This window comes from Halichoeres trimaculatus, unplaced genomic scaffold (assembly GCF_033239565.1).
Source record: "Halichoeres trimaculatus isolate MK-OKI-2021-1 unplaced genomic scaffold, fHalTri1.1 fHalTri1_scaffold_22, whole genome shotgun sequence".
NCBI lineage: Eukaryota > Metazoa > Chordata > Actinopteri > Labriformes > Labridae > Halichoeres > Halichoeres trimaculatus.
The window spans coordinates 14038410-14057172 of NW_027437200.1; the positions used below are offsets into that span (position 1 = coordinate 14038410).

Consider the following 18763-nt stretch of genomic DNA (forward strand, 5'->3'; position numbering starts at 1 on the left):
TGATTTGCAGTTAGAAGCAAGTCGAGAGATGAATATGGGATGGAATGTCAGCACAGACATCACAAGGAGTAACAAACACATTCTCTTGGTGCACACTTGAAGATAAGGCATGCTTCAGTTAAAGAAGGAATGTGTTGAAAAGCGAATAAACATCCTGAACTGAAAGACTGTTTCTTTCGTGCTCAACCAAAAAAGAAAAATTGTAAGCAAGGATTTCAACTACAGGTGAGTTTACTTCAATGTATTTGAACAAAAATCTTAGCCAAGGATTCAGTCTGCAGTTTAACAGTAATGTCTTTTCAAGTCTCAAACGTCTCTACTGCACAAAAGCCACATGCCATTCATGCAAAAGATCAGGGCAGTGAAAAGCAAAATTGGTATTTTGATGTGTTAAACTACTCACATGATCAGTTGAATCATCATATTCCCACTGATTATGATACAAGAATGCAGAGAGAAAAGAGACAACAGATAAGGCTGAGAACAGAGACTGATCACTGCTGAGAAAATATACACACACAGTCTGTTTCCCACCACCAGATTCATTGAAATCATCAAAGTAAAAGAAGCAGTGTGTCGATGTATGTCCTACTTTAGCACCCAGTTAAATTACTGATACAACCCGGTGTAAATTAGCTCAGTCCCACTCCAAATAAAAGACTTGGCTGTAAGGCATTTAAAAGTTTGACAGAGAAAGCAATACTAAATGTCTGAGAGGAGGTGTCTGGCTGAGTAGTTGTACCTGGGCATCATCAATCAGTATGTCCTTGATGACTGGCTGTCCTGTGGGCTCCCCATTAACCATCCTGACATAGTGCACCTGGTACCCTCGGATCTGACCGTGCTGCTTGGTTGGCATCGGTGAACGCCAGATCACTTTAATTGATGAGGAGTTGACAGCCTCCACCTCAACTTTACGAGGTGGCCCGCTAGGAACTGGAGGAACACCATGGGATAGAAGAAAAAAGGTCAAATTATAGAGAAGCCCTTCACCCGCTTGTTTTTCTAATCTTGCCCAAAAGCTGTAGCGCAAAATGCTGCAGTGACAAAAAAATCACAAAAGTGCAGCGAACTGCAACAACCACTGCATGACATCAATATTTCAACAATGGTAAGGGGGAAAAAAACAACAGCAAAAACAGGTCTGACAGCTGACCTAATCTTGAAACATTAAAAATGGGTAGAGTGGAATTTTTTAAAACATGGAATAAAAAATGTGTTTTGTCAAAATAGAAAAGTGGAGCCAAAGGGGGAGGCTTCAAGTGTTTCAAATGCTTGAAGCACAACAAGAATTTTGGCTATGGAGTTAGGAAAAATGAGCAAAAAATGGTTCTATCACATGAGGGGGAAAAAAAAATAAAAAAATGGCCTTCAAAAAAAAAATCTTCCACCTTTTGGTTCTCCCACTGTCCTGAACTTGTCCTTTGTCAAGTTCTTAAAAAAAAAAACAAGTTGTATTGTTATGCTGCCGTTCAAAAATATTGCAGGGCATGTTTCAAAAAAGTTTAAAAAATGACAGTTGGGACTGGAAGTTGGAGGCCTGCAAATGAAAAAAGCCATACCATGTGTTGAAATTGAGCAGCGTAGGGGTAAAAAGAAAAAGTGAGTCAGTTTGTTGAGGCAAAAAAGTCCAAAAATAGGGATTAAAAGTAGCAAGTGGTGACAGTCGTGTTAGAGGCAGGCAGAGGGGAGAGAAGTGGAAGGAGTTGTAGATTTAAGCGAGCTTGTTAGTATCTGTCGGGGTAGGTTAAGAGAGGTAGACTGATTTTGCAGCTGGGGGCTTTGTTTTTGCGAACACATACCATCCTCCTCAGTGCGGATGAGCTGTGGCAGGCTCTCTGGTCCTGCTCCGACATCTGTATGAGCAGTGACCGTCACACGGTACTCTGTCCATTTTTCCAAGTTCTCCAAAAGGTACTGGAACCTTTCTGGTTGAATGCCAGAGATTTCATGGGTCGTCGTATCCTCCCCTTCGGTCGCAGCGTATCGGATGGTGTATTGCGTTATGATCCCATTTTGTAATTCCATCGGGGGTGGCCGCCAACTTACCACGATGTTGGTGGAGCTGGGGCTATAGCACTTGACTTCCTGAGGTGGGCCCGAGGGTTCTGGTTGGTGGGTTGGATTTTGGTGCAGGTGTAGGTGCAGGGTTTTTGTTTGGTCAGGCCATTCATTGAGTTGGATTTTTGTTTCAAAGGAGTTTCAGTTTTTGGTTTGATCAGGGTGATGATGGTAGAATTGACCAAACAAAGGAAAAAAAAGGGAAATAAAAACACACAAAATGAGGATAAAGCACAAGGACTTATATGGATAAATAAAAAATACCATGACTTAACGAAACATCACAAATAAAGACAAACCAAAAGGCAAAGACCAACAAAATAGTGTTCACACTGATGATAAATGGAAGGTGTTGACTGGGAAAAAGGACAGCTTGAACATCTGTAACCTACCTTTGCCATGAAAAAAATGAATTGTAAAAACAAAGGGAAACAAAAATCATATATCCTAATATATACTGTTCTTCGAATCTTATATTCTACAACAAAAACCTGAAATTATTTCAAAGAACTTGAGAAATAATTCACTGTAAACCATTCCAAAAGAAACATACAAATAAACTCTGATAAGTTTGGCAAGCAGTTACCATCAATCCAAAAACATAAAGGTTGATGCTTCAACTAGTTCAAAATAGAAGAATGTTGTATTGGTCACCAACCTTTCCGAAGCCTGTTGGTTTGTGGTAAAAGCCTGATTGTACAACAGAGAACTTCCCAAGGAGACATGACTGATTTATTCAAGTCTGATAACATTGGCATGCACTTTCCATTTACTGCATCACTGACTGCAGAACATACACACTGCTCAGTTTTCATTTACCCACCTGATCTCTGCCCTGGTCTTTAAGAGACCTCAGATTTATTTCAGATGTGCTGTCAAACTTAAGACTTTAGGGGAATTCTTAAACAAGTCAGACTGATTTGGTTAATCTTCTCAATGAACAGAATCTAATTTGTCAAATTTGGTTTAGCTCATAAATCCGAGGTCTGGTTGGTTGAAATGTCCCTAACTTAAGAAACAATACTTGCTTTGAGCTTTCTATGATGTGGTTTCGTCATAGCTTTATTGATTCTGATTTAATGTAAGTATGAATTTTGAAGCCAAAATGGGAAATCCCTTTGAAGTCTGTGGACTTGGTTCTTGTCAGCGTCTCTGCATAGAAAGCTCAGGCTCTAAGATCTACTATTCTCTTTTTTTGGCTGACGTGCAATGTCAGGAGACAAGGCATCCTAAAACGCCCTTTGCTCATAGAAAAACTGTGTGGTATCAAAGATGCGGGCACTGATATGAATAATTCGAGATTTTATCATTTATTTGAGTACAGACTGTTTTTGCACAACAAAGGTGTAAAGAGAGGCAGTTTGTGTAACCTTGTCTCCTGACTTTACAGGACAGTCTGTGTACTCTGTCCATGCAACCTTTTCAAAGTGAATACTGCATGGGCAGGTAGACTTTGCAACACTTAGTCACTCTTTCAAATGTTTACAGCTTTTCAAATGCATGAAGAATCAGCTTGGCTTTATCTGTGCTCAGGACCATCTGGACAATATTGTCGCTTTGTGGATTTCTCAGCACACATAAGAATCAGAATGCATTTGAAAATGTGTTTCCTCCCAGAATAGTCGAAACTCTGTCAGATAAGGAAGAAGACCTACGTGTCTGAGGAGTCTCTGCTGAGATCTCATTGGTGTAAGCTCCCACTCCATGTTTACTACGGGCAGCCAGTCGGAAAGTGTAAGTTGTAAAGGGCTTCAGCTCCTTCAGCAGGTACGTTGTTGTCGGCTCGAAGCTGATTCGTCTCTGTGAGGAAAGTTTTAAAGCGTCAGGTTTTCAGAAAACACAGGAGCTTTTAGAAGAATACAGGAGAGAAACAGTCAAGAGATAAGCTGTATATTTGCCAAAATAATACATATTGAAAGTCTTTACAAACAAAAATGGTCAGGAAATAATCACCTCCTCTTTTTCATCCCTCTTCCTGTACATCAGCTCATATCCTGTGATCTGGTTCTCCTGTCCAGTCTGTGCCGGGGCGATCCATGACAGCAAAATACTTGTTTCTGATTTGGCTTCTCCTTTGAAGTCTGTTGGTTGGGAGGGAACTGCAAATGGAATGAGGACATTAAATCATTACTTTTCATCATTACAGTGATACTTGTACAGAGTAGAAGTCAGCCATGTTTGGTTTTTGGAGGTACTGTTGTTTCAGCCAAAGTCATGCTGGAAGAATCTGAATTTTGGAGTTTAAACTTTTCTAATAAGAATTTTTTTCTTGTATTAGAAAGCCAATTGAACTTTCAGCTGACAGCCTAGAAATGTTTGTTTACAGCTCGGTTTCATCCACTAATGAGGATGAGTAACAAAAACTCACGGCTTCAAGAATAATTGTGACACTCACAGTCTGATTGTGGAGTTTGAATTTGTGTTAACCTTGGAGCTCATTTGCTGTGGACTCCCTGAGTTGGGCTCACCTCCTGTCTTTGCGATGATCTGAAGATCTGGGGAAAGCGGTCCATCACCGACTGATGTGTAGGCGAGAACCTTGATGTAGTAGGTTTTGTTTGGGATGAGGCCTTGGATGGTGACAAAGTTGGACCCTCGAACAATCTGTTTCTCCCACAGGTTGACGTGCTGAGTGGAGTCCATGGTGTAGTAGACTCTGTAGCCCATGATCTGCCCGTTGGCCTCCTCTGGCTCGTCCCAGTGGATGACTGCTGTTGTGGCACTCAGCATGTGACCTCTGACCTGCCTTGGCGCTGTGCTTGGGGCCTGCTCTGCCGTCTTGGCCTCGATGCTCTCGCTTGATGGTCCTCTCCCAATGTTGTTCACCGCCACTACACGAAACTCATAGTCTGAGTACGGGCTGAGGCCTCCCACACTGTACCTCGTGGTCGCTACGCCGTCTATCTCTTTGTACGAGTCCTCTGAGTACTTGGACTTGTGTTGGATGATGTAATAGGACACTGGTTCAGGATTTCCAGAGTCCCAAGTCAGTGTTATGCTGGTGGCGGTTCGCTCAGTCACCACAGGAATACCAGGGGCTTTGGGCAAAGCTGCAATAACGAGTATTACATACATATATTTATGGGGAATGCAAACCAGAGCAAACATTAAAAGTCGAACCTCAGAAGAAGCATTTATTTGAAATTACAGGCCTTCGAGACTTAGTTTTAATTTGCAAATGGTTGAATTATATTGATCACATTAATTTACCAGCTCATTGCACTTGATACTGATGATATACAGTAAATCTAAAGTCACAAGGGTGCTTTGTAAGGTGGGCGGAAAGTCTTAATGTTATTCCACTTTTCAAGTTTACAATCGTAAAAACAAGAAAGTTTGGTATGAATTAATGTGCCAGATTAAAGCCTCGCACACCCCCTGTTCAGCAGCTGAGTGTGCTGTTGTCGTTAATCTCTGATCTCCCAGTGTTTATCACTTTAATAATTTAACAGGTAAATTTATTGCTTTAATTCCCTGCACCGTGGCACATGGCAAAAGATTTCAGGGCAATATATTGTCTTTATATGCCATCTGAAGTGTGCTTCTGGGGGAGCCTGCTGCCAGACTGCTATATTGTGACTAATATCTCTGTTATGTCTAGGAAAAAACAAAGCAGAGAGTGTGTGTATGTGAGTGTGTCCCCTGTGTGCACGTGAACAGGGCGACACCAATCTGGGATATCTCTCTGGTACGCTGCAGTGTAGATATGATTACACTCAGATAAGTACCATGCCTACTGAGGACACCAAACAATACTCACAACGTTTCACACCCCTCCTCCTCTCTACCTCTTGCTAGCAGAGATGGTGAGCTTGTGGCTTTGTAGCTCTCCAGCTGAGAGATAAGCACTTCACTATATTCTCAATCTGGCATCTAGTGCACTGAGGCCGGTGCCAGAGCTTGTCTAAAGCTTTAAGGAATCCACAGAAGATTTATCGAGCTAAATATCTTTCTTTAAAGCGCTACCAGTTGTCCCTGCTTGGATACTTGTTTTCTAAAACTCTCTGGCTGAAATATTCTGAATATAAATTCACAAATGTAAACAGAATTTCAAATAGTTTGTTTTGAAAAGCATTTTGGCTTTATCCTCTAAAGGATTTTTACCTTTCACTGTTATCTGAGCCATAGCCTCGATCACCCCCAGAGTGGACATGGCCACACAGGTGTAGTTGGCTGACTGCCGGACGTCTGTAAGCTCTAACACGTTGCGCCCAATGGGCATGTCGTCTTCCGGCGTGAGGTCCTCAGCACCCAGCATCCACTTGACATATGGCATGGGTGAACCCACAGCCACACATGTGATATTGACACTGCCGCCCGGCATGATCTCATTGTCTGTGGGTGGAATGGAGAATCGTGGGGGCACCCGACGCACTGAAAAAGACGAGGCATGGAGTGAAAAACTGTCTGAAGATTCCAAATTTATGCAACACCTAATGAGGCAAAGAGCAAAGATCAATCTGTGCATACAAATGAAATCTGTCTGAAGGAAATGAACACATTAACACATTTAATTAAAGACATATTCAGACAAATGAGTGAAAAGCAACATGCACAAAATACTTTGCACATAAGTGCTGGACAGATGACGGCACTCCTCAGTCGTATTACACGACAGTTTTTAGGTGGTGCACTTCCAGCTGATGTGAGATGATGCGCTTTGTCACATCCTCACATCACACAAACAAAACAAAACAACTGTTGTGATTCTCCAGTGTCGAGGCAAAGAAGGAGAAATGTTTTGATCTGCTTTGCTCTGCAGGTTCAGGACAAAACTAGAGCTGTCAAATGTAAGGTATTCAAAGTTTGGATCAACATGTTTCCTCATTCCATCTGCACATGCAGATTAAGGTTAATTTTGGAGAGAATTATTCAGATTGAATAGGGAAATAAAGCTTTAATTTAAGAGTATGCATACCAAAAGTCCATTGTAATATTTAATAAAACTAATCTGCAGAAAAAAAATCAATAATAAGGGTGTTTGAATTAGAGTTGACATGATGTAATAATTTTTCAGATTCTGACAACTTCAGCACTTTCACCTCTACAGAGAAATTATCAGAAGGATTACATTTCATTCTGGCAATGTTGATATTGGTCTCTCTGACATTTTTTTTATCATTTGACAGCTCTGGTAGATAAACATTTTTCAAAAACAGTTCGACAAAAAACATAAGGTACAATTTCAAATAAAAAGTTACACTTTGAAATGAAATAAAACTCCAAACATCCATAGATGGCTTTGAGACTCTTTGCAGAGGAGGGGGCATGAATCTACCATGCATATGGGAAAAAGAAAACGCAGTGGGGCACATAATTTGGGGGGTCAGATAAAGAATATGGCTGAAAGAGCAGATTGAGCAGTGGCAGGGTCGAAGGGGAGATGATGTATTAAATTGTAAAAAAAGAAAGGGTGAGGAATTTAACTGGGCCATAGAGAGGGAAAACCTGAGGATTTGGGTTAAAAAAAAATTAAGAAGGAAAAAAAATGAAATATTCAAAACAGGTAAGAATAAAAAAATACAGTGCAGTGGTAGGGGACAGTCAACAAATCAGAATTCAAATTACATTTAGGACTTAAAATGAAAAGTAAAATCAGTGTTACTGCTCACTGTAAGTTTTCAAGGAAGAAGCTGCTTTTTAGGTTTGTATACTGATATTTATCCAAGTTTAAGCAGTTCCTGTCGTGCTGCTGTGGCTGTGGGCTTATTTGTGCAGGTATTTACCATATTAGACAAAAACACTGGCACTTCCTGCTGCCTGCTCCTCATGCACACAGCCCGTTCCGTTAAGCAGGCTGCCGCCCTCCAGAGAGGCAAACCAGGGGAACTGCTTGCATTATTAAATACAGCGTTTCTCTCGCTCAATATTTAATTAATATCCAATTGGATCACACTCCCCACAGACATAATATTATCCTGCTCATTTGAATATCATTACATTTGTCAAGTCTGCTGGATAACACTCTAAATACATCACTCTTTCATGACTTACTGCGCAGAAAGATCGGTGTCAGAGGAAGTGTATAATCTCTGAGGGCGAGGCTGTTTTTACAGCTTTGTGCTTCGACTTTAGTGCCAATTACAACAAAGGATGGATTTTGCTTTGACATATTTTTATCTCTGAGAAACTTGAATTGGAGAGAGCACCACAGGGAAAATTTCAGTGTAGTAATGCTTAAATTGTTGTGAGAGAGAGGGAGCTTCAGAGCTCATACAGAAAAACAAAGAGAGCATGTAGAGCAGTCGCTTTTAACAGGGAGGGCAGAGAAATTAAGGACAGTTTATCTCCTGGTGTAGTTTGTGTCATCATGAACAACATGTTCTGCTTTTTTATATGTTCTATTCATATTTAAACGCTTTAGTATCAGATAAACAAAGCAGTAACACTGACAGGTGAAGGGTCAGGACACGGGAAAGGTAATAAAATGTTTAAAGAGTGAAGCATGCAAACAGAGCCTCAGTCTGTTCTAAACATCATCCTCAACCCTCCCAGCTCCAACATGCACCACCTGTTGAACATGAAGCATTCTGACAATGACCAGGGGCATTCTTAATGAAACATTTAATACACCAAAAGAACAAAATATAACCACTAGAAGTAAAATAAATAAATAAACCTCGAGAATGAATAGTGTTGAAAATGAATGAACTTCAGTGTCGTGTTGTGTTTTAGAATTAAAAACCCACCAACCTTCTCGCAGCTCTGAGGGATGTAGGAAAATTGATGCAGAACAAAATAAAATAAGGAAAGGAGAAAAACAAGGGAAACACAGAGAGTAAAAGGCCATGTTTCAGGTGTGCAAATGCTACTAAACAATTCGAAGGACCTTCTGTCTCAGAGGTGCAGGCAGCCTTTTGTAAAAACACACAGTACAAAATTCACGTCTGACCTATCATACTCAATCATTAGTTTTGTAAAATTATGTTAAAACGTGAAGTTGTGGATTGGCAAAAATGTCAAACTGATAGTTACACTGTATTGCTTTTCATGTTATATTGTGTAAATTGCAATGAAGTACTTTTGATTATACTAGTTGATAACCATGAAAGCTAAGCAAAAGACTGAAAAGCATCCCTTAGTGTAGCAAGCAAAAGTTAACTTTTCTCATTTTATATTAAGATAAAAAAGAAAACTAGAATTTTTTTCATGTTAATTCTTTGACAAAATGTAACTTTTGTTTCACAAGTGTCATGAGTAATGAGACTGTATTTGTCCTTCTCATGTTGATCAGCTGGGAGTAAACAAGGTCATAAAGGATCTATTCTCTGCTGGGGAAAGAATTAGGCCTGATACTAACTCTAGAAGCTAAAACCAGCAAGCAGTCTAGACATCGATGGTGAGACTCAGGATAATCAACAGGTAGGACCAGAAACACATACAAGAGCAGCTGTAGGTTCAAACCAGTGCAGGTAAGTTCAGTGCAAAACCAAATCCAAAACAAACCATACTTACAGTGGCCTAAAGGGTTTTCTCCCCAGACTGTACTGGCTGATTTAAAGATTACCCATGAATTCAAAGTAGTGATTAATATCATTTTTGATCAGAGCATGCACGTGTTGTTCTTCAGCCTTTCCTACCTCTGACATAAAGATTTGCCGGAGCAGAGTAGCGGGTCCCATCGTTGTTGGTGGCCACACATTCATATTTCCCCTGGTCGGACTCTTCGCTCTGCTCTATCTGGAGGGCTCCTGGTTGGGAACAGCAAATGGGGTAGCGGAGTGTGTGTGGTTAAAATGAGGTCGAATGCAAGTTCACAAAACAAAATGAACAGAAAATAACTTTTTTTTTGAGCCTCAAGGGGGCTGGGTAAACCGCCTCAGCTCTAGCTTAGCTTTTAGGTTTCAGCAGTCGAACAGTAAGAGATAAGCTGCAAATTTAATAATACTCTTTAAACTGCATGACTTAGACACTTTACTTTTATATTTAAAGTTATCCCCCCATCTTTGTTACAGCCTTGTTCACTTGCAGAGGTAAAATATTATCGTACTAAAGGCGAGGGACAGCTGCAAATGGTAGTCATGCAAGACGTTGCAACACAAATACATTGTTCCTCTTAACAGGCCTAACGAACAACAAAGAAAATGAAAATAACATTGTCAAATGAATCCAAATAAAGATAAGAACACCTAATTGATCCTCTGTTAGTCATAAATTTACCTTGGTTTGTTAGAGAAAAATAGTGATTACTACTTGTTCTATAGGGTTTCAAAAGACACTCATCCTAATGCCAATAAAAAAAGAGATGTTACAATTTAAGTCTAAGAAAAGGGGCAAGCCCTTCGATATACAACATGTCACTGGACTGGTCAATATGGGGATGAGTGATACTGCTTCAGGGAAACATGGATCAAACAAAAGAGGTTTACAGTATAAGAAAGCAGCATAACAAGGGAGGACAATCGAAAGAAAGAAGTTTTGGTATGAATTTTAGCATATTCAATCACAAATCAAGCGTAACAGTTACATAATAATTTGGGACTTCTTTCAGGGAAGTCACTGTCAAAAAAAATGCAGCTGGTACAAAAAATTGAAAAATGCTGCTCATGTTTGAGGAAAAAATAATTAGAGACTTTATAAGGTAAAAGCAACATATAACCCTCTGTAACAAAAGTGTTTGACATGCAAATCTTGGCAAGAAATGTATGTCGGCACAACTTACAACCTTCTGACAACCCTTAGCTGAAAAATAAAATGCATTTTTTATTAGAAGACAAAATTCAAAATATCGGCTTGAGCCGACAAGAAAATAACCAACCACTGCTTTAGCTTGTGAAAGCTACAAAAGACACCCATAAAAATCCACCAATGGGATCAGCAGTGTGGTGTCACATGACAAAGGGGAAAAATGGCTTTATGCATCAACAACTCTCCAGCTTCTCATCACACGGCAAAAATGGGCCAATCGGGTCCTCGCCAGACTCTACTGTTTGCCTTTCCCAAACCCTGAAGAAAAAAAGTCAAAAAGTAAAATATTCTCCAAACCCAAGAAAAGTAAGAAAAATAGGTGAAAGAGAAAAAAGCACCGTAGAAACTTTATCAAAAAAGTGGTTGTTTGGGCTTTTTTGTAGAGGTACAGGAGAGGAAAGCAAATAGAAGAAATGGAAAAAAATAGTTTGCAAAGATAGAAAGAATTCTTTGGGAGAAAAAAGCAGAGGAGAGGCAATGTTGTCTTCAGCATGCCTGCGGGATTCCACAGCATCTGTGCATATTTTTAGTGCTGAACAAGAACAGCTAAGGGGGAAAAATGCTTGGTTGTTTTAGTTGGACAAAAAGAGGGACACATGATTCGCTATGGCCAAAAAGAAAACAAAAATGAACGGAAAAAATAGAGTTTAAAAAAATAATTGTCATTGGATATGCTTATTTGAGCCAGGGCAAGCATATCACAACTGAGCTAAACAGGCTCTTGAAACCAGAATACAAAGGAGTAAATAAAGCAGAGACAAAAAGATGGACTACAAATTTAGTCAACAGAACAGGACAAATAAGAAGGAAGGTCCATATGAACGAAATGGAATTTGGTCTTGGTAAACAGGACAAAAATGGAGTTGATTCAAGTGAATGGATGGGTTGACAGCAAGAATGAATTTGTATTATTTTCATTCTGTGAACGTCAGTTCAGCACTCTTACCTCTTATTGGTGTACCACCTGGGTGGATAATATGAATGCAAATAAGATTAGAAAGAAGAAGCATTAGTACGAGTAGATAGAGGCTGGGGGCTTTGGAAGAAGAATCAAATTAGATTTAACAGGGTACGTAAATAAAGGTACTAGAGGAAAGAGAAAGGAGATAGAAAGAGAAGAAGAAGAACTTTTCTGTACTCTAGTGGCAGAGAAAGACAGGATTCATCATAGAAAATCATAGGTCAGAGAAGAACTTGTACATTGGTGTACCACGGGGGAGGTGCCATTTTTGGAAGTGGCAATGGCTTCTGAAGAGCATCTACTGAGGGGAAAGACTTTGAGGACTTTGTGTATGAGATTAAGAGCAGACATATTTCAGAAAAACCTGAGATCGCTTTTCTTCACCTGAGCTGGTCACCTCCCTAAAACTCCTTGGACATGTCCTTTCTCTAATGTGCTGGTGTTAAAACATTAAATAAGTGAGTGAGTGGTGGGTCAGTGAGTGAGTAACATGTGAGGAGAAGTCATTACTTAGGTCAGTATATGACAAAGCTGAGCTAAAGTCTGATGGTTATAATCTTGAAGGTGATACTACAGCTGGCAGTGGTAGGACACTTGTACACCTTGGAGTGAGGAAAGAGTGTGTGTGCCTATAGCAGAAGCCCTAACTCAGCTATCTGTTAGTAAAATGCATGCCATGCATTTTAATAGTTGTTGGAAACATGAAAAATTAGTGGGGGTGATGTGTGCTTTAGAGCTAAGCACTTACCAAAGGATTCTGTAAAATTTAAAGATATAGAGAGAAGAAAGACAGCATAAGAATACGATTATACTCTTTATGGAAGTTTAGTTGACAAGGTTTCGTTAAAGCTTTAATTACTACGTGAATCAAAGTCGCACATTAGAAATAAGGTTAGTTTTTACACAGTTCTGTTGAAAACAAGTAAGGTTAACAAGACGAGTTAACAGAAGGACAACTGTGAAATCCGTGAAGACAGGTGGTCAGACAAACAAGACTTCAAATTTCCAAGTAGTTAAGCTAAGGTGTTGTTGTTAGCTAGCACATAAAGCGGCAAGCTATGGTGTCTGTTACATTTATGTTGTAGAATACTCTCTATTTTATTAAGATATTGAAATAAAACTTGGAATATTCAGGTGGATGGATATATAAGGATGCGTTACAGGCAAATAAAAACCAAAGCTAGCATTAACACATTGAAGCGGGGGCTTTAAATCCAAAGAATTAGGGAGAAGGGAGAAGCCTTAGGGAGTTTTACGCACTACTGTGGCTGATTGTACAGACTTAGAGGTTTTTCTTCATTGAGATAAAGTTGTGCAAAGAAAAAAAACAACAAATTTTTATTCAAAGGAGGCTTAAGAATCCCTCTTTGCAAAGTAGAATTTTAATTAATGCACAAGGACAATGTTTAATTTGCTTTTCTGCTTGTTTTCTGAGTTTAAAGTCATGTGCACTCTTTAGCAGATTCTGGATGAAGCCGAATGTTGAATATTAATCATAAAAAAACACATAAGAAATGAAGAGAATGGATTGAAAAGGAAAAAATAAGAAACACTGCACCAATGCAGTGGAAAAGAAATCAACGCAAAACAGCAAAAGTAACCCATTGTAAAAAGTCACAGCAGTGAGCAATGAGGGCAGAAGTTAGGGCAGAAGCCAGCAAACAGAAGGGGCAACAATCCCAACAGCCCAAGACAACACTGGAAGACAAAGTAGGGGGGCAGGGGTCACACATACAGACAACACACACCAGGGCGTACAGAGAGTAGAGGACAGGAAATAGTAGAAACAATGCCATTACCTACAAAATGAAAAGCCAAATGAGAAGTTAAATTATGGGAGGAAGAAGAGGATGAAAGAACAGAACAGGGGGAGCAGATCAGATAGAAGATAACAAGAACCAGGAATCCCTGTGTCATAATTCAGCTTCAAGCACAGGAAACCTACCTGATCTGAGCTGCTTAATGCGTCCATTGTTGTTGGTGGTGTTGACTGGGAGGAAGTCTTTGAACCACGAGATGTCAGGGTCAGGGTTGCCACTGGCGGCACAGAGCATGGTGGCGGTGCGTGTTCGCTCCACCACTTTTAACTGTGGGCCCATGTCTATGGTGGGGAAACCAGGGGGCAGCTGGTCCTCTGGAAAAAGATTAAAGAGATTGTAGCAGAGGTCGGATTCAGAAAGTCACTGGTCCTCCTCCAAGCCGGGGCTGAGCCAATGGGGAGGTAGAGCCAGAGGTAATGTGAGGTACAGAGCAACAGAATAGGTGAAAGCTAAAGCAGAGCGATCCTCATCTCCATGTTCATTTACAGTAGGGAAATATAAAGTATCAGAAAGAAAGTATTTTCATGTTTGTCTTTACAGTGTTTACTCACAGAAAAACTTTCAGTTGTTTGCCAAAGCTTGACATTCAAAACAGTTTCTTCCAGTGACAAGGACACAATATGAACAATGAACAGAGAATGACAGAAGACAACGGCACAGCTCAGTGATTATCTGGATAGCATTAATGTAACAGGTTAGTGTTTGATGGAAATAGACCAAATCACTTTCTTGTTGAGAGTCAGCTGAGAAGATAGATACCAGACACGGATATATTACATTTATTTGGTTAGCGCTATGACCTAGCTTAGCATTAAGACGAAAAGAGGGGGGCATTGGCTTCGTAACACATGAGAAGTGACCCCTGCTTACTGTTTAGCCCTGTTCCCACCAAGCAGTCCGGTTTGGATAAGTATTGTTTGGAACGGGTAGGATTTGTTAAGCTTGGTCTTGTTTACGTTTCCAAGGCCAACCGTGCCCCCTTGTGATAAGTGGTGTGTAAGCAGAGATAGCTGCATCAGTTACATGATAGTGTGTTGTTATAGCAGTGCAATACAGTGTACCCCCGCTAATTAATCCAACGAAGAAGAAAACCACGGCTTGTCTTGGTTATTTGGGGGTCCGTCCCAAGATTAGTCAGTGAAAACGCTGTAAAATGCGTGCTGTGCCAAGACGAACCGAACTGAACCGCTTGGTGGAAACAGGGTTTCAGAATAAGTGCAGGTTTGAGACCCTTTAATAATAGCTTCACTCTATTTACTAAAGAATCACCATATTGTGCCTCATCTAGTTCTCTGCAAGAAAGCCAATTCTCAATTTCCCCCAATGTGTTTTTTCTTCCTCGTCATCAAAGAAAAGGGAAAAACAACTTCACATATGCAGGTAGGACTTTGAAGTTCAGGTGCCTCTAGTGTGTGTGTAAGCTATTTTGTTCATGCCTTGAGTAAACTAACTGACAGAACATGGGTGGGCTTAAGATGTGAGAGAAGATAACTCACTTTGCTCCTCACTCCAATCATGTTCTTTTAGCAGAACAATGAAAAGAAAAGCCTTGAGCAGCTTTGTCTGAAGCTCACCGCTCTGAACCGGGAAGTATTTTTGGCTTGCAGCAAAAGATGATCTTGAGAGTACAGAGAGGAATATTCCAAGCACACATGCAAAGCGTCTGCCTCTCTGCGATGTTAGCTAAGTGCTAATCTGCAAAACAAGACCTGCTTATTCTGAATGCCAATGAGGTTTATGTGCACCTTAAGTTTTCCTTTCCCTGCTGTGATATGGCTAATTAGTGTCTTCCGTCGCTCTTGTAAACGGCACCTTTTTGGAAACGCTTTCTTCATTAAATTTTCATGAGGAGACATCAGTCTGGAAACAGCTTTGAGATGCCATAGCCTGCGCACAGCCAAACGACAATCATGGCCGCCTTCCAACAATGCTTTTGGGTATCTGGCATGAGAAAACACCTCGATGGATAAATCTTCTCAGAAAGAGGCTGTATTACAAATGAGTGACTTCAGACTGAACTGCAAAACTTTCCCATTGCAACTCTGTGTCCCTGCCTGAACTGATGTGTTTTGACAGTGATGGAAAGGTGTTGTTTGTTCTGTGTTTCTAAACAGCCAATCATCCTGCAGCATTTTTTAAATTGGGTTTAATGAAGTCAAACCATATATAATGTACACTCCCAGCTCTGCTTGTTTTCTTGGCAGTTGTGGGCTGTTGTGTACTCGTGCTGGAAAACTTGGCCTGTGCTCCCTTGTGTGGTTTATCACTGGGAGTCCTTGACATGTGATGTATGTTACCTTTATGGCTTTTAGTATCCATTAAGGTAATGAGAGATGTTCCAGCTCTACCCTTGTTAAAAGTTTGTTGGTGTCTTGCACTGTTTGCTGGTTGTTTTGCACCAAATTGTGATGCTCATTAAATCCAATAACGACTTAGTGGAGTCACCCCGTCACACAATGACTTACATTTAACAGTAGTTAACATCATAGTTGGAAAGAGGAGCAGAACCAATTCTAGGTCAGAACATTTAGCAATAATCCATTTGTCCTGCTGTATTTGTCAATGTTTGACAGTTCATTTCTGCTTGGTTATGGATGGTGTATTTTATAACAAGCTTAGACTCAGCTATATATCCAATTTGAAGTGAAATCAACTTTGGAAAACATTAAAACAGTAGGTGTGGTAGAAATCTGATAACTTATAAGACTGTCATATCTCCATCTGTGTTTTTTTTTTTTTCAACTAATCTGTGTTTTTTATCAACCAATTCAAGAAGGAACAGACTGAAAAGTGGATTTTTCATATTTTAAAATCTGTGACTTTGACAAAAAAGCAAACTCAACAAATCCAGCGCAAAAAAAAAACACAAGCACAGAAACATTTTTGTCCTAGCTCATCATTTCAGAAGCATTTTATAAACAAGCATTAAAGAATTTCAAAATAGTCCAGTGTGAACTGCAACACTTTGAAGGGGCGGATTCAGATCAGAGAGAGGGAGACCAGGAGGGAAGGGGAAATGAATTAATTGCACATGGTAGACCCTGTCCGAGCTCCCCTTAGCTTTTTCAAGGTCTAGCACACAATTAGTCGATTCTACAGTGAGTCGAGAGTATACCTGATCAAACACAATCGCCAGAAGCGAGCCTGGGAGCATAGATGCGTGTTGAATATTGTAATTGGATATGACAATCCATGCGAGTTGAAAAAGCAACTCCTGTGAAATTGCGATGTATTCTAAAACAAAGTGCTCAGAGATCATAATTTAGCTGTCCCTTTTGAAGTCAGAGCACTTCTCTTGCTGCAGTATATGTCACTGTTTTTCTTCTGCTCTGAACAGATAAGAACAGGTTGTGTGACAACTTTTGTTTTCATTTATGAATGGTCAAAATGATAGCTTCTCAAAAATCAGGCTCCCAAAAATGCAATGACTGAGAAATCACAGTGTTTATGTTTGATTTTCACTAATGATTACCAACAGTATGGCTCACTGAAGCTGTTTCAAGCCAATAAAAATGAAGGAGGGTCAAAAGGCCACATTCTCAAAGCCATCGTCCCTGTCCTATATAACGCAAGTGAGACATGATGCTAGCCCTATTGCAGGCAGCTGATATGACTCAAGGCAGTGCATTTAAAATTAATGATCTGTTACAAAGGTTTCTGGCCTGTTGAATGCATTCTTGCTTAGCCCAGAAATGTATTTTACAGCTGCTTTGTGCACTCGTGCTCATAGAAAACAGCCGCAAAGTCATGACATCAGCTGTGAGGTATCCAAAAAGTTTCTCTCACAGAACTTTAGATTAAGAAACACGATTGCAAAAAGTAGGAACCCTGATGTTCTCTAGTTCTTCACAACTCGCAGCTCATTTACTTCACAAAAGGAATTGTGAAGTGAAATAAAGGAGGAGAAATTGAACACATTTACCAGCTTGTACTGTGATTAAGACTCATGTCAACAGAGCGGCAGCAGTGTTTTCCTTCCAAGGCCAAGACTACAAAAGGAAATCTGGTTAATCACTTTTTTAATTGAACCTTGACAAGTTTGTTGAGTGGTGTGGGAGAAGTTTGGTTGTTGACAACTTGTTAAATGAAAATAATAAGATAAGTAATTAACATGGGGGCAACATGTTGGAGTTTTGTTCACAGTCAAGTTGTTATTCTTTATCCTGTGGCTCCATAAACTATTAGGGGAGACTTCATTATCACTTCGGTTAGTCTGAGCTGCATCCTGATAAAATAGAATTTGGGTAAGTTTAGTGTTCCTTTAGTGCATCTGTTTCCTGGCTTACTTTCCTGTAATCTCCAAGAACCTGGAGGTATAGCAGAAAGCTCACCTGTACAAAGTCAAAGCTGGGAAAATGTGCAGCAAAAATGGGGATTTATAGATTTCCACCACTTCCTTAATCTACTTCACAGAACTGCAATCTCAAGGACGGCCTAAGACAAGGGCATTTTCTGCTTTACAGACCCATACTGTATATTCAACAATGGATCTACACACTAAATGAGATGGAAGGCAGAGAAATGCTGAAGTCACCTTCTGGAGAAGTGCTGAGCACTGGTGCTTGATATAAAAAGACTCCCAATGACAATTTGCACACATTAGCCACTGCCAGGCTATCAGGCTGTATGAGTGTGCGCTGCCAAGTATGGGAGGAGTATAAAAAGGACATTGGCTCCAAAAGTACCTCAGTGTGCAGATTTTTGCCGAAGACATAAGGCCAGTGGACATAAACTCAACCCATTAGCAGATTATATCTATTGATCACTCATACAAAATACGAGCGGGTGAAATCAAATTTGCCTTGTATGACAACAGCAGCCATTTCAGCCTCCGAAATGTAGCTCCAGAGTGCAACATAAATTCAACGCAATTTGTCTTCACACTGCTACCAGTACACCCCCACTCTCTGTTTACTGTATATTTCTCACCTGCTGTAGTGCTGCAATGCTCTGAGTGACAAACTTAGTAATTTCCTCCCTGTTTCAGCTCTAATTGAATTAGCTTAATAGAGTCTTCTAAATAGATAGAGGTACCATTCAGACATGCTCTGGTCCTGTTTACATGTTTGCTCAGTTATTTCTTCACCAAGGAGCGTGTGTTTATGTGCAGTCTAGAGGAATGTTTACAAGGTTAACACGGGACTAATGCAGTAACATCTTTGTACTGGAATTCATTAGTACCAGACAGTTAAAATAAGGCCAGACGCTGACAGCTGGGAGACATTTTAACCCA

The 18763-nt window shown here is 40.1% G+C and overlaps 1 protein-coding gene and 1 long non-coding RNA gene across 26 annotated transcripts in view; one reads left to right on the forward strand and one right to left on the reverse strand.

Moving 5' to 3' along the window:
• LOC141784311 (receptor-type tyrosine-protein phosphatase delta) overlaps positions 1–18763 on the reverse strand; it is a 471971-nt gene that overhangs the window by 36100 nt on the left and 417108 nt on the right. For 8 of the 25 annotated variants that reach the window (XM_074662106.1, XM_074662101.1, XM_074662098.1 and 5 more), the window contains 12 exons: positions 13656–13844; positions 12459–12467; positions 11696–11713; positions 9642–9752; positions 8755–8766; positions 6166–6435; positions 4530–5111; positions 4015–4160; positions 3717–3861; positions 1803–2108; positions 743–936; positions 404–430 (listed from right to left, as the gene is read on the reverse strand). In XM_074662106.1, the coding sequence (XP_074518207.1) occupies positions 404–430; positions 743–936; positions 1803–2108; positions 3717–3861; positions 4015–4160; positions 4530–5111; positions 6166–6435; positions 8755–8766; positions 9642–9752; positions 11696–11713; positions 12459–12467; positions 13656–13844 (2009 nt within the window). The remainder of the gene's footprint in view (positions 1–403; positions 431–742; positions 937–1802; positions 2109–3716; positions 3862–4014; positions 4161–4529; positions 5112–6165; positions 6436–8754; positions 8767–9641; positions 9753–11695; positions 11714–12458; positions 12468–13655; positions 13845–18763) is intronic. The other 17 variants (XM_074662118.1, XM_074662109.1, XM_074662119.1 and 14 more) reach the window with 8 other exon arrangements.
• The window catches only part of LOC141784316 (uncharacterized), a 75433-nt gene that overhangs the window by 22780 nt on the left and 33890 nt on the right, over positions 1–18763 (forward strand). The window lies entirely within an intron of this gene.